This window comes from Sphaerodactylus townsendi, linkage group LG07 (genome assembly GCF_021028975.2).
Source record: "Sphaerodactylus townsendi isolate TG3544 linkage group LG07, MPM_Stown_v2.3, whole genome shotgun sequence".
Lineage (NCBI taxonomy): Eukaryota > Metazoa > Chordata > Lepidosauria > Squamata > Sphaerodactylidae > Sphaerodactylus > Sphaerodactylus townsendi.
The window spans coordinates 122,897,717-122,914,060 of NC_059431.1; the positions used below are offsets into that span (position 1 = coordinate 122,897,717).

Genomic DNA, 16,344 nt, shown 5'->3' on the forward strand with positions numbered 1-16,344 from the left:
ACCCCGATCCGACCCTGCCGTTTGTGGTGCATGTCGATGCCTCCGACAAAGCATTGGGGGCTGCCAAACAGGTGCGTTGGGCCGATTTTTTTTCAAGGTTTTGTTTTTCTGTCCATTTTTTCCCTGGTAAGAGCAACAAACTAGTGGACATGCTCTCCCGTCTTTCCAAGGGGGCGGAACCGTCCTTACATGCCATACCACGCACAGTTTTGTCTCCGTCAAAGCTGGGATTGGCTGTAACTCGATCCCAGACGTCCAGCTCAGATCCGCCCCCTTCACTGCTCATCCCCGACATAGTCTCGCCCTTCCTACAGCAACTTCGAGAGGCAGGACACCAGGCCGTCCCTCCGGAGGACACCGATCCCCTACTCACGTTGAAGGGTGGGGTTTGGCGAAGGGGGGAATGTTGGTATGTTCCGCCTCCTCTACACAAACAAGTGTCGCTTGCTGGTCATGATGCCAAGCAGGCGGGACATTTCGGGTTTCTGAAGATGCTTCATCTTTTACGGCGGCAATTCTGATGGCGTGCTATGCGCAAGGACATTGAGGCATACGTGAAGGGCTGCCCAACTTGTGCGGAGGCCAAGCCCATTACTGGGAAGCCCCATGGGTTATTGCAACCGATACAGCCGGCCTCCCGGCCCTGGCAAATTATTTCCATGGATTTCATCACCGATCTCCCGAGAGCCATGGCAATACGGTTTTGTGGGTGATTGTAGACTTATTTTCCAAACAGGCACATTTTATTCCATGCCCCACCATTCCATCTGCACCCAAACTAGCCAGGTTGTTTCTTCGACATATCTATCGGTTGCACTCCTCTCCTAGTAAGATAATTTCCGACCGCGGCCCCCAGTTCGTATCTAAGTTCTGGAAGGCGTTTTTTGAACTATTAGGGACCACCCCCGCGGTCGCTGCCCCGTACCACGTGCAAAGCGATGGTCAGTCGGAACGGACCAACAGAACATTGGAGCAATATCTGCGTTGTTATACAAACTACCATCAAAACAATTGGTTTGAGTTATTGCCCTTTGCCAAATATGCCTACAATAACGCCATTCACAGCAGCACCAATAAAACACCCTTTGAAGTGGTGACAGGACAATCATTCCCTCCATTTCCCCTCCACAACGATCAACTGTCGCAGCCTCCTGAGTTTAAGGAGTGGATTCAAACCTTGGCGGAGGGATGGAAGTCGGTGACTTCGGCACTCTCCCAGGCTCAAGAAGCTCAAAAAATGCAAGCTGACAAGCACCGAGCTGATTTTCCTTTGCAAGTGGGTCTACTTGTCCACCAAAAATCTGAGGGATGTGCACAAATATTCCAAACTTGGAAAAAAGTTCATAGGGCCTTTTCAGATTAAGCAGGTTATTAATAATGTGACTGCTCGCCTTGATTTACCTAACTCGTTAAGCAACATCCATCCTGTGTTTCATTCCAGCTTACTCCAACGGGCTCCAGATTCCGATGTTTGGCACGACCCTCCGGAGAAACCCCCACCAGTTATTATTGACGGTCACAAGCACTACGAGATTGATGCTGTCTTGGACTCCCGCTATTCCTGCAATCGTTTGCAATATCTGGTCTCGTGGGTGGGGTACCCTTCTGGACATAACCAGTGGGTTTATTCTGAAACTATTACTGCTCCTTCTTTGATTTCTGCATTTCATAAAGCATTTCCTCATAAGCCCAGGGGGAAGGGGGCTTTCTTTGGTGAGGCAGAGTGTAAGGTTGCGTTTTAGTTAGAGTTGTTGATTCGGCCTTGGAGGAGATTCCTCCGGCTTTCTGTCCGTGTGAAACTTCTGCTGGTTTGTGGGAATGAGTAATTGTTTATGTCTAGTTCTTGGCGGGAAGAGAGGCCCGTAAAAGCGGCCGACTGACAAGGGGGGGGGGTTAGAATCTGCATTGCCTGTAGAGTCAATCATGAATGCCAGCTCATTAAAGAACTATTAAAGTTACTTTTGGACTGGACCTTGCTGATTCCTTACACCCATGCTGTGTGGACCCCCCCCCCCCCCCAAACACGCTTTGCTTAAGGACTGTGTTATGGTTTCAGCACCTGGAAATGCGATATCTCATCTTGGGGATAGTTGTATTGGGCAGAAGTTTTGCTTTTGTCTGGAGGCGGAGGGAGGGGGGTGGGGTTCAGTCCAGCCTTATATTTTTTGCTAAGCTTTTTGGTTGTCAGTTCTGGCAATAGCCAGTTCTGTGACCATCACAATTTCTCAATAAATACAGATTTCGTTAACCCTCGAGTGACTTATGGCAGAGGAGCAGAGGCACAACATAAGGCTGAGAAAAGCAGGGTATGAAACAATGTTTTCTGCTTCCTCAAACTGAATTCATTCTTATCTTTGCTGTTCGTTCTAATACTTTTAAAAACAATTTAGCAGACAATTTGCATACAGAAGAAGAGTTTGGATTCTTTGAAGAGGCTAAAAGGGACTTACAAACTCCTTGCCCTTTCCTCTCTCCACAATAGACACCTTGTGAGGGAGATGGGGCTGAGAGAGTTCTGAACGAATTGTGACTAGCCCAAGGTCACCCAGCAGGAATGTAAGAGCGGAGAAACAAATCTGACTCTCCAGATAAGAGTCTGCCGCTTGGGTGGAGGAGTGGGGAATCAAACCTGGTTCTCCAGACTAGAGTCCACCTGCTTTTAACCACTACATCATGCTGGATGTTTATGTAAAAAATAATTTTTGTGGGGTACCATGGCAGAAAAAGTTGTCCTTAGAAACGGGAATCTCTGGCAGCAGGTTGGCTGTAGCAATTAAATGGCTGCTGCAAGAGGCAGAGCCAGCCACAAAATGACTGCCACAGCTTAACTTCAGTCACACAGTCCTGGTCCTGTGGCGGGAACTGTTGACAAAGCAACATTTTAAAAAACCTGCACGGACAATTAAATTTCCAGTACTCTATCAGAAGCCCATCAGAAGCCTTGCTCACAGCAAAGACTCATATTTCTACTAGCAGGAATAGACAGTAACTGTCTCTAATTTACATATTTTTCTCCATGTTTTGACCAGATGTCTTAGCCAAAGAATCATCATTAGCAATATCTGTTTAAGAACATAACATAAAAAAGAGCCTGCTGGATCAGACCAGAGTCCATCTAGTCCAGCTCTCTGCTACGCACAGTGGCCCACCAGGTGCCTTTGGGAGGTCACACGCAGGATGTGAAAGCAATGGTCTTCTGCTGCTGCTGCTGCTGCTCCCGAGCACCTGGTCTGCTTAAGGCATTTGAAATTCTCAGGATCAAGATTGGTAGCTGCCAAGTAGGATCAACTGGGTCCTCTCTATCAATCTGTCCAAGCTCCCTTTTAAAGCTATCCAGGTTAGTGGCCATCACCACCTCCTGCAGGAGCAGCATATTCCAAACACTACCAATCAAGCAAGTTGCGTGAAGAAATGTTTCCTTTTATTAGTTCCTGACTCTTTTCCCCAGCATTTCTCTAATGTATGCCTCCTGGTTATTGTGAGAAAGAGGAGAAAAATTCTCTCTGTTGACATTTTCACCCCATCCATAATCTTTAGTAGATCTTCAATCATATCCCCCCCTCAAACGCCTCCTCTCCAAACTAGGAGTCCAAACCCCGTTGCAGCCTCTCATAGGGAAGGTGCTCCAGTCCCTCAATCATCCTCGTTGCCCTTCTCTGCACTTTTTTATCTCTTCGATATCCTTTTCGAGATGTGGCAATCAGAACTGAACACAGTACTCCAAGTGCGGTCGCACCACTTCTTTATATAAGGGCATGACAATCTTTGCAGTTTTATTATCAATCCCTTTCTGAATTATCCCCAGCATAGAGTTTGCCTTCTTCACAGCTGCCATGCATTGAGTTGACATTCCCATGGAACTATCAACTAAGATGCCCAAATCCCTTTCCTGGTCTGACTGATGGCACTGACCCCAGTAGCGTGTCTTTAACCCCTTTTGTTTTTATTTTTGGAAGTCTCGTTTAATGGTAATAAAAATTACATACATTAATTGTTACTATGTATGTGTATTTCTTAATATTTATATAAAAGGTTTAACCAAATGTGCATGTAATGATAAATATATGTAATATTTATTCATGTCTTCTGGCCCTCCAACATCTGATGTTGAGCAAATCTGGGTACTTGTGGAGTAAAACATTGAAAAATGTGTTACCTTATCAATCGTGAGCATGTAGAAGTGTGTGATGTCATTTTCATGAGCATATTTGATCCTCGCCATGCATTCCTCTTCATCAATCACTTCACCAACATATTCATTGACAAACTCACCCTGAAGAACAGAGAGCATCAACTGCTAAAAATATAGAAAACCAGCCAGAGCAAATCTGACCACTGCAATGGCCGTCTGGACAGAAGGCTGCTGTCCCTCAGGCTCTGAACACTTCTTTCATGACCATTATCTCACTAGCTGGCCACTTTTCAATCTACTTTAGTCAAAGTTCATTTCCCCCTTCCCCTTTCATTTCCTATATGATCCAGGCCTTACAAGCCACAGATAATCCCACCACCTCTAAAGATATGGGAAGGCTGGTGAGTGGGGAGGGAAAAAGCAGGGAAATGGGGGAAAGCTAAAGGGGCTGCCAAGGGAGAAGGAAAACGGAAATAGCACTTGGAGGGAAAATACAGGTAGAACATGCAACGTGTGATACCTTGTGAAAATGAAACGGGAAACGCAAACATAGCATACGCTGGGAAGAATCCAGGAATTAGCCACACCAATTGAGGCATCTTGTCGTGCTTTCTGTGAACTGATTCCTTAATGCTGTGGATCCCAACCTGGGGTGCATGTACCTCCAGCAAAAAGATTACATAATGGATTTGCTAATATGGGAAATGGGTTGCCAAGGGGTACGCGAGTGAAAACAAGGTTGGGAACTACTGCTCTAGTGCATACCTTTTTAATATCCCTCTTAGCAACCAGGCCCCATCCTTTGCCATCTGTCTTGATGATCTTTGTCTCAGGGTACTGGCGTTTGGTGAAGCACTGGTTCTGGCAACGGTCTCCCGCTAGACATACTTGTGGGTGACATTCATACATTAACATCCGATTCAGACACTCCGAGTCGAGGCCACAGGGATTTTCATCAGAGCGTTTGCAGTTGCATTTGGGAATCTCAGAAATGTCAGCAGTGTAGATCTGAACCTTTCCAAAAGCCTTATTCACCTGAAGGACACATGTAAATAAAAGGTTTGAAGTAGTTGTCAGGCACTTCCACCAAAAAGCAAACTGTAATCCCCCCCCCCTTTCTCTTCTCTCCCACAAATCCATCTCCTGTCCTTTGCTGGTTATTAGGTCAGGAGTGGGGGAAGGGGGGTTGCCTCAGCCGGCTTGTGGTCCTGATAAGTCCTCTCAAGGGCCGCATGGTTGTAACCCTTGCAATAATGGTTTAACTACTAAAGCAGGGATCCCCAATCTTTCTGAGCCTGTTTTTGTGCTGGCTCCGCACATTCTTGGCAGCAGGTAGCACTGACCTGTTGACTCTACATGCAGATGCTGACTGCTCATGAGCTGAGTACCTCTTGGAGGTCACAGCTGCTGACGGGCAGAGATGGTTCCTGTGTAGCTCTGGTGACCAACGAGTGCCAATAGCAACGATATGCAGAAACATTGGTGCAACAGGTAGATACTGGACATGTGCAGCCAGTGATAGCTGGGTGAAAACCGCCATGATTTTTTCTACATGACACCGCCTTGGTCACATGAAAGTTTTGCATTTTCAGACTATTATACCTGTTTTTATAATAATGTTTGAATGACCGCTAAGGAAGGCTAAATCAGCAGAAATATTGTTGGTCACTGACATGTGTTATCAATAGCATTAGGAATTGTTACAATACTTTTTGACTTTTAAGGTGTAGCCTGTTTTTCAAGACTTGTATTTATATAAAGAAGAAGAAGAAGAGTTGGATTTATATCTCTCCTTTCTCTCCTGTAAGGAGACTCAAAGGGGCTTACAAACTCCTTTCCCTTCCCCCCTCACAACAAACACCCTGTGAGGCAGGTGGGCCTGAGAGAGTTCAGAAGAACTGTGACTAGCCCAAGGTCACCCAGCTGGCATGTTGGGAGTGCACAAGCTAATCTAGTTCACCAGATAAGCCTCCATAGCTCAAGTGGCAGAGCGGGGAATCAAACCCGGTTCTCCAGATTAGAGTGCACCTGCTCTTAACTACTACACCACGCTGGCTCTCAGTGTACACTTGATAATAAATATGTTTACTTTGTGACACATATTTTTTGTTTTCTAGCTCAACTTTTGTGGTTCCTTAGTTCACATGCACACACCATTTAGAGCTTCTTGGAAGAGAAGGATATTAATGTGACACAACAAGAACAGTTATTTAAAAGACTTCACTCTTATTTATATCTGTCGCAGAGTAAGAAAACACTATTGTTATCAGGATAGAAAATATTCTGGGAAAGATAAGTTATTCTTTTGTTAGCCTTGTGTTTTGCAATTCAGATGTGAATTTCAATCACCAACGTTTTATTTTCTAATATTGTCAAATAACTGACCACTAGGTTTATCTCCCCATTTACAACTGGACTTCCAGTCTATCTTAAATACAAATTTGTTCCAGGGGGCCTCTAAAAACTACAGACATGGTTTCATAGTGTAGCTGTGTTGGTCTGTGAGATGAGTTCATAGCACTTTATAGTCTAAAAAGATACTTGAGGCATGAAGAAGAGTTTGGATTTATACTGTGCTTTTCTCAACTGTAAGGAGTCTCAAAGTGGCTTACAAACACCTTCCCTTCCTTTCCCCACAGCAGACACCTTGTGAGGTTGGTGGGGCTGAGAGAGTTCTGAGGGAACTGTGACTGACCCAAGGTCACCCACCAGGCATCATATGGAGGAGCAGGGGAATAAATCCAGTTCACCATTTTAGAGTCTACCTGCTCTTAACTGCTACATCCCACTAAGCTTTCAAGAGTCAAAGTTTCCTTTGTCAAATATGGTTTCTGAGAAAGGGAACTCTGGCTCCTGAAAGTTCAAACCCCTACAATCCTGTGGATTCTCTCTGGATTCAAATATAGTTACACACGCACATGAAATTCTTTGTGCAGTTTTCATCTGTAGAAAGGACGGTTTTAAAAAATATTTCAGATACTCAAAACCCACCTTTCCTGCTGAGCATTTTGGGACATGCTGTGTCAATATGCCTTACAGTGCAATCCGGGGGGGGGGGGGGGGCAGCCCTCGAAACCCCTCAGGAGGCGGTGTGTGACCCTGGCGCCAGTGTAAATGCCACTGGTGCTGGTGTAAGAGGCATTTGTGCCAGCAGAGAGGAGCTGGGGATGGGAATGCTCAGACACCAGCGCTGCCACAGCCAGCTAGAGCTCCTCTGGCACAGGAGCCCACATCGGCTGGGCTGGCTTTATTTGGCTTTCTGAGCCCTCCCAAGTGCCCCATTTGCTGACATAGACTTACACCAGCAAAAAGTAGGTGCAACCCTTTGGAGGTGCTGTACCTGTACTGTCCCTGGTCATGGTGCAACTACCCACCTAGGACTGCCCTGCCTGTTCAAGCTTTGGTTGAAGTTGAACACCTGCCAAATTAGCCTCGTCCTGTCTCAGGAAGACTTCCTAGGTTAGTGGCATGATAGACACAGGGCCAATCCAGCAACCTTTGTTTGTACTTTGAGGTTTTGACAGTATTTGTCTAGTGAAGAACACAGTAAATACCAGAGGTTTTAAAATTTTCATTCCTGGATAAGACAAAGAAGTCTTTCTGTTTGCAGAGGCATATCTATTTAAAATGGAACCGGGGGCTAGACCAGGTGCTCTGCCCCCCACCTGACCTCCACATGATGATGGGGGTGGCCGAACCCGGCTGGTCCTGGCTGCAATTGCTACTTACGGGTGGGGTGAGCTGAGCTTGCCGGCCTTCAACTGTGTCCCAATCCCAAACTCCACAGGGAGTTCTCGACTGGGGCACATTGATGGGGCGGGGGATAAATGTGGCATAAGAGAAGAAGTGGCATCTAGGCCTTGAGACCTCCCCCTCCCCCCCTAGGTACACCAGTGTCTGTTCAAACCATGGGTTCTTCATCAGGTCCCAAGGCTAGAAGTTACGGGTTTTCATTGAAAAACAAGGAAGATAAGCTTGTTATGCAATTATTACATATGAAACAGCATGGAACACTGGAGAGTAATGATGGGCGAGGAGAGTACATCGGCTGCTGTGTGCTATGTATCTACTGGTAGTCATATTTCTGCAAACAGGCGTTTAAAAAGAGGTTCCCCTTAGACAGAGTGTTTTCTAAGTTGGAACAGATGCTCCATTTGGAATGGCTTCACATTTTGCAGGAGGGTTGAACAGGGAAAGGCACAGGTGACTCAGACTCAAAAGACCTCTGCCTTTTGAGTGTGCCTCCTGGGAAGGCAGGGTCTGAGAATCATTGCCTTGGAAAGTGCATTCCACAGGGAAGATGGTCGTCCTAACTGCACATGACGGTCGGGAATATTGACTGGAGCTGCTGCATTCTGATCTGCATTTGGAAGCTCAGGGTGCCCCCATGGATCTGTCAACTTCAGCTGACACTCCAGCTAAGGCTGTTCCACGAAAAGCACGATTTGGCCACAGTAATCCACTCCATTATCACATCTGTGCTAGATTACTGCAGTTTGTTTTATGTGAGTCTGCCTTTTAAGGACTGTCCAGGAACTTCAGAGTCCACAATGTGGTTGCCAGACTGCTGTCTAGGCAGGGAAACAAAGATCTACACTGATATAATTCAAAGTGCTTACCTTTGAAGACCTAAATGGGACTTGAGGGATCCCTTCTTTCCGTACTGTCCAGACTGTCAGTTAAGACCCTCCTCATTAGCCCTATCCTTTGTGCCCCACATGCAGAAAAGTGACTATTGGCAAACAAAGACAGTGTCTTTTAAGTGGTGGCAACTTTTCCCTTTTAGGCTTGCCTGACACCTCCGCTGCTCTCTTTTTTGGTGGCAGGTCAGAGGGTTTCTGTTTACTCAGGCTTTTAAATTCGGGGATTGGAACTTTTGAAGTTGCTTCTTTTAAAGTTGATTTTGCAGTCTGCTTCTAGCCTGTGGGAGTTTTACAAGGATCATTTTGGGGTGGGAACTTTTTAATACTGTTTTAATGCTCTGGTTGGGTTTCATGGTTTGATTTTAATGATTTTATACTATTTTTATAGTTTTATCATGTTTTACTTTGTGAGCTGCCTTGAACAGATCTCTGGAGAGGAGAAATGTATATATTGATCAATTGGAAAGAAGCAGATTCCTGCCAAAAGGAACTGCTGCGGTGGGGCTGGGGACAGCTGTTGAAGAAATGGGTTTTTCACTCGGCTCTCCCCAATAACGAATGATCCCGTAACACTGCTTTATTCCCAGGGACGGCAAAAAGACAGCAAAACTAGAGGATCTACATCTACAAGGATTTAGAGCTTTCCGAGGGTGGTGGGGCTTTCACTGGGAAATGGTTCCTTCCATCACCAGGCCCTCCTGATCTGATTCCTATCATCCCACCCCCCTCTGCTGAGACACAGAACTCTAGTGTGTACCTTCATGTGGTGTCTGTAAGCAGACTAATGGGACTTCTCTATTTCCAGCGTTATTGCTAAAAACTCGTTACACTCAATAGTGTTATTTTTCTCTTATTTCTAACATGACAGTTGACTTTCTCTCACCTTTATCATCCTTCCACTTGTCAAGTTCAACAGAGTTCTTTGGATTTCTGATTCCTCAGCCTTGCTAGTCAAACTAGGGAATTTTACTGAACAAATTCATATGGATAAATTTCCCATTCTCATCACAGCCTCTGCTCGCTCAGTTATGTTTACTTTGTGACACACGTACTTCAAAGTCAGCCCTGACCCGGATGCCCAGGCTAGCCTGATCCTGTCAGATCTTGGGAAGATAAGCAGGGTCAGCCCTGATCAGTACTTGGGTGGGAAACCACCAAGGAAGACCAGGGTTGCTGTGCAGAGGCAGGCAACGGCAAGCCACCTCTTGCCTTGAAAAACCCTATGGCAGTGGCGGCGAACCTTTGGCACTCCAGATGTTATGGACTACAATTCCCATCAGCCCCTGCCAGCATGGCCCTAACCCTAACCCAATTTGCCATGCTGGCAGGGGCTGATGGGAATTGTAGTCCATAACATCTGGAGTGCCAAAGGTTTGCCACCACGGCCCTATGGGGTCATCATAAGTCAGGAACGACATGATGGCACTTTCCACCAGACATTAAAATCACCTTCAATTTCTTCAGCATTATGAATGGCACAGATCTCTCCAAAGCAACCTCTTCAGTCCAGTTACAACTGGTGGGATACTGACAAGTGTTTCCCCAAGTCATCCGTCCAGGGTTCCAGTCTACGGATTCTTGTATGCTACAGGAGGGCTGCATATGACGACCTTGCCCAGTGTAATTAACAATGAACAAAACAGAAAGGGTGGAAGAAAGAAAACGCTCATGGTTCCAAGTATCTTACCTTTATGTGTTTATAAGGAGGAGGTTTGCGTTCATTTTCTTGGGTTTCCTTGGCTTCCCGCCGCAGTTTAATTTCTCGAAAACGTGCTTCAGCATCTTGCAAAGCTTTAAAAAAAACCCCATAAATTGTGTAAACAATTTCTTCTGCTTGTATGAACATACCACAACATATAATCTAGAAGACACTGAAGGTGTGCATTTGTACATGTATATACAAACAGACATGACGATTTTCACTGTGTGACAAAAGATAAACAGTGGCAGCTGTCTTGCAGGGGTCTACCTGAGGCAGTCATTTTCTTGCTGCACCCACCATCCTGTGTTTTAAATTCCAAATGTGCCCACAGGCTCAAAAGTCTGCAGACAGTAGTCACCCACTCTCCCACACATAAGAATTTGTGGTGAAAGCCTCTCTCTTCCTCTGAAAGAGGGCCGGGGCTTTGCAAACATGTATGCTTCTGAGCACAAGGTCATGGTAAAGTCAGGCACTGTACTTGCTTAGTACTTCAGAGTGATTAAATGCGAGTACCCTTCTTGAAGACTTTTCCAATTCCTTTAATTCCCTGGTATCGACTTCCCCGGTCTCCTTCCATGTAGGGAAACACGCGTGCTTGATGCGTCCAGTAATAATCTTTGGAGCCAAAGAAAAACACAGGAAACTCTCCAACCTCATGCTTCATTTTCTGAATATTTGGGGGGACATTTTTCGGATGGCAGACTTCTGCAGGCCACCACCTACCACAGAACAATGGCAAGAGAAGAAGGAAGCATTGGAGAATGTTTTCCAGGACAGATGCTGGTTCCACATTAATTCTATTATAAATATTCGGTCAACCAAAGGGGCTAATTGTCACGGGGATGCTATCTAGGTGATTGAGATACATTCCCGGAACTGTGCGACTACACAAAATATTAAAATTGCTGCTGCTAGAAAGATACATATAACCAGCCTGCTATATGTATCACTGCCATCTGTGCATTCTTTCCTTTATGGCTTCAAATGTCTACAAAGCATATAGGCTTCCCATGAGAATTATGTTACATCCGTTATCTTGCAGGGCAGGAAGCCAGGTGGCTTTCTCTTGCTATCTGCCACTGACCTTGGGGTGCCTCAGCTCCAAAGACTGTTTTTCACAAACTCTTGGGAAAATGGGAGAGGGGTTCTCTACGGGGGACAAGGGGGACTGTGAAGGCCGGCTTCTTCAGAACTGGCTTGCGAAGTGTGGTGCTTCGATGCCTATTCAATAAATGTTACTGATCAATACCTCAGAGTCCGTTCATTGGCTTAAAGTTGCAAGACCTAACACAAGTCCCACCAACTCTCAGCCACCCCAAGATGCTTTGCAGAAGGGAAGGAAACAGAATGTGAGCAGCAGTCATTAACATGGCAGATCACTCCAAATGTCTCATCTTAAGAAGTCCTAACCTGTAATTCCCCAGTTTGACCCAAATAATATCCTGAAAGTGGATTTTCTTCCCTGCTTTGCAGTCGTTGCAATACCAGCTTCCATCGGGCATTTCAATGTTTAAGCAATCTGGGTGGAATGCTGCTGGACACGACTCACAACACAAAAGGCTTCCGCCTGCACAGAGAGCAGTACAATAATTAGCATTACAACAGAAAAGAGAATAGGCAGAAGAAGATGAAAAAAGCCAAACCAGCCCAAAGCCAGGAGCACAGCCACAGGCAGAGGACCCCCCACCCCACCCCCTCGCCGTCAGCCACACGGAGAGGAAAGGAAAGTGTGTCAGTTTTCTTCTGCAGACTGCCATATTCAGTGATGGGATTCAAGTAAGAACTGGGAAGGGTGCATCCCTTATTGACACTGTCACAGGAACGGGGACAGCATGTGCACCTCTGGGTGTCCTGGGGTAACTTAATTGGGAAAGGAACCCGTGGACCGAGATCCACCTCAACATACAGATCGTAGTAGATTTCAGTTAGGTTGTGGCAAACATGCAAGACAGTATGCACTTTCATTTTATCCTGTAGCTGGAGAAGAGGTACTGATCTGCAATAAATGTATTTAGGGGTTGTTGTTTTTTGTCAGACAGTGGCTCATACTAGATTGAAGTCTAGTAGCTCCTTAGAGACCAGCAAGTCTTTCAGGGTATAAGCTTTCAAAAGTCAAAATTCCCTTTGCCAGATACGTCATCAGGTGTCTGACAAAGGGAACTTTGGCCCCCAAAAGTTCATATCCTGAAAATCTTGTTAGTCTCTAAAGGAGCTCCTTGACTTGAGTCTAGATCTGCTACTGCAGACTGGCATGGCTGCCCTCTGAACCAGCCTAAGCAAATGCCAGGTTGTAAATATTAGTTTGGTCAGGAAAAGATTCCCAGTGGGGATCCCAATTTTTAATTAGACGGAAGGAGTTGGCTTTCTTTACTTATCTATACCCTATTTCCCCCCTGACTTGAGACCCAACGCAGCTTGATATACAATTCTCTCGTCTTCCTCGGTCTCTTTATGGTCACCCTGTGAGGCGGATTATGCTGAAAGAGTGGGATGGCCCAGAGTCACTTGGCTGGCTTGCCTAGTAAGGCGGGAATTCAAACCCAATCGTAACTTGAAAGTGGAAAGTCCTGTCCCTGCTCCTGCTGAAACCCTTGAGGCTGATCTTGAAATGGAGAAAGAAATAAGGGAACTGACCGGAACGTTCCTTCCCCTCACTTCACTGAGGTGCCAGAAACAAACTGTGTGATACCCGCTTGTCACTCGCAACTATGAGGGCTATCCCCTGCTAAATGGAGTGGTATATCTAATACTCTAATCTGAAATTATTGTGATTCTTATTCTTTAATCCTTGACAAACCTGACAACCTTTTATTCAGCAAACATCTTCAATGTGTGAATATAAGCAGCGTAATTTTGCTCTTCTATGCAGCACATGCGCACAGATGCAATACAGACAGGAGAATGCTTCATTAGCTGTTTAAAGCCTGAGCACAAAGCAGAATGTTAACCACTTTGCTGCTCAGTAGCCCAAAAGTGAATAAGAATACACTGAAGAAGATAACGAAACAGAGCTGGATCCGGCAGCCTGTCTGTATTGCATCTATTATGGCCCCTTTCGCACATGCAGAATAAGGCACTTTCAATCCATTTTCACAATTGTTTGCAAGTGGATTTTGCTATTCTGCACAGTAAAATCCAGCTGCAGAGTGGAATGAAAGTGGATTGAAAGGGCATTATTCTGCATGTGCTGTACCATTGCATGGAAGAGTGAAATCACACTGATTATGTTCACATATTGAAAACATTTTGCTAAATGAAATCAAGTTGGGAGTTTTGGGTTGGGTTTTTTTGGAAGATTAAAGAATAACAGTCCAATCCAGAGTGGGGAAACCGGAGCAAGGGATGGTGACTCTTGAAGTAGTGGAATGACCCAGGCTGAACTGACAGTAACACCTGCGTGGTAACTGAATAAGGTGAAACCTTGATCTGATGTTCAGATTCTCGGCGATCTGTCATATGTAGAGGCTACTTGCTTGTATTAGCCTGGCACCCCTCACCATCTGGCCTAGACCAGGGGCCCTCAATGTGGTACCCCTGGTGCCTGCCAACACATCTTCTGGCACCCACTAAGCATTTCTAGAAAGAAGGTGGGGCCAGATGTAGAACAGGGCTTCTAATTGGCCCTCAGACATCTGATTGTGCGGGTTAAAATAATGCTGTTTCAGTAGCAAGTGTGGCTGCAGGTGATAATGCTGGTGAAAGCCATTTTAGTACTGACAAGCATTATTTTATTTTTATGAAAAAAACATTTTTTCAAGATAAGAAAAAAAGAGATAATTTAAGGCAGTGTTTTACCACCAATACAAGCACCCTGCCGCTTGTCTTTTCATCAGCATGCTACTTCTAAATGAGTTTGGAAATCTTGGGTTCTAAATATACTATTCACCTCCTCCTCTCCTCTTTCAAGCAGAAAATCAAAGCATTTCAGTGAAATAAAAGAACACTCAAAGAAAGAAATGCATCGCTTACCGGCATAACAGCTTGAACCTAAGAACGAAAGTGGCACTTAAATACAACCTACATTTAGAATAAGAAATGTATTTACCTTTTGAGCACACAAAGCACCAGCTTACATTCACATGTGCGTGGTGGCTTTTCCCTTTGGTGGCGGTGAAGTGGTTGGTGCAAACGATGTTGCTTGAATTGATCACCTCGCATCCTGCGGCAACGCAACCGTCTCCGGCATGGTAAGCCACAGGGCAGCGAATGCAGCGCATCGTTTTGCCTGGCAGAAATAAGAAGTGTGCATCATCTTTTAAAAACACTGACTGAAAAACTGGAAGTCACAGAGCCACTGAGGAAGGAAAAAAATGGCTTTAAAAAGGCAGCCTGGAGGGGAATGTAGGGGAGTCAGAAAGGTTCTGTGTTCCTGACCTACTGTTTGGTCTACGATCCTTGCTCAGTAAACAGACTCTGATGCTGGTCATAGAAGTCTTTATCAGTGATTAGCAAGCATGAACCACACTTTTCTCAAGCCAGTTCTGAAGACTGTGGAAACGTGTTCGTGTTTTATTCCCCCCCCCCCCAATCTGGTGAGAAACTCAGGCCTTAGCTTAATTGCATCTATGGGGAAGATCACCCTCATCACGTTACCTAGCAATGGGACCTTGGGATTTCTGCAGCTGGGCAAGAGGTATGTTACCCCATTGGCCTCAAGCTTACCAACTTCCAGCCAGGAGGTTAGCCCTACCTACAGACAGAGCAACAAGTAAAGCACAGGAAACAGTATATGGAACTCAGGACACCTACCTATCCTGTGCATTATATCTGTTCCCTGCTCTGTCCATGGGAACTACCCACAAGATGTCCTCCAGCCCAGGGGAGAATAATCAAATCCTAGGATAATTCTGTGCTTACTTGAGATCAGCAAGATTATTCATGGCATAGAATAAAAAGTTCTTTGAAAATCAGGTTAGATCATGCTGGAGACTATTGGGGATAGTTATTTCCCTGTGAGCACTGTGACTAGCGGACAAGCAAACTAACTGTAAGGCTGAACACACTCAGACAAAGCTAACTTTAGAAAAGGAACTTTATTGATTTATGTCGCCCTAACTACAGGGTGCTGGAACTGAGGATTCTTGTTCCAGTATTTAAACTATTTACAAAGACAGACAGCAACCAATCAACTCTTCCCCTCCTCCCAGCTCCTGGTCTCCCATTGGTTCTGAAGTTCTGGTGGAATGTAGCTTCTCAGTTTGTTGGGAGTTGCAGTCCTGACATTCCGCTCCCTCTCAGGCCCCCCTCCACCTGGCTTGTCCGGATGGGCAAGGTGAAATGCCCGGACAAGGCGTGGAGCTGACACATGACGGCTGGCCACCCATTCGTTGAACCCAGAGGGGAGGTCCTTCCACTGGACCAAATACTGTAACCGACCCCTGTGCAACCGGGAATCAATGATGCCGCTAATTTCCTGGTGCAATTTGCCATTCACCTTGTACAGCTCAGCCGGGAGGAGGTCGGGGTGCCAAGCGTCTGGAGGGGCAACTTTCTTCAACAGGCTAATGTGAAAGACAGGGTGAACAAACTTAACGTTCTTTGGAAGGTCAAGCTCTACAGCTACCGGATTGACCACATGGGAGACACAAAAGGGCCCGATAAACTTGGCACCCAGTTTCCTGGTCCCCGGGAGCCCCTGTAAGTTTTTGGTGGAAAGATACGCCCGATCGCCCACTGCATAAACGATTGGTTGGCATTTGTGGTCCACGAAATGTTTTGTAATCCGCCTTGACTTTAGCCAATGAGCCCTGTACAATCTGCCAGGTGGCTCGTAGAGATGCAGTCCACTCCTGCAGGTCAGCTGGCCCATCCAGAATAGCACCCTCTAGGGGAAAATGGGTTATTATCCTGGCCATACACCAACCTGA

At 45.7% G+C, this 16,344-nt stretch overlaps 1 protein-coding gene across 2 annotated transcripts in view; it reads right to left on the reverse strand.

Annotated features, from left to right (window-relative positions):
• NSD2 (nuclear receptor binding SET domain protein 2) overlaps positions 1-16,344 on the reverse strand; it is a 115,334-nt gene that overhangs the window by 9,674 nt on the left and 89,316 nt on the right. For both annotated transcript variants that reach the window (XM_048502668.1, XM_048502667.1), the window contains 6 exons: positions 14,523-14,702; positions 11,888-12,044; positions 10,991-11,196; positions 10,463-10,566; positions 4,898-5,167; positions 4,157-4,273 (listed from right to left, as the gene is read on the reverse strand). In XM_048502668.1, the coding sequence (XP_048358625.1) occupies positions 4,157-4,273; positions 4,898-5,167; positions 10,463-10,566; positions 10,991-11,196; positions 11,888-12,044; positions 14,523-14,702 (1,034 nt within the window). The remainder of the gene's footprint in view (positions 1-4,156; positions 4,274-4,897; positions 5,168-10,462; positions 10,567-10,990; positions 11,197-11,887; positions 12,045-14,522; positions 14,703-16,344) is intronic.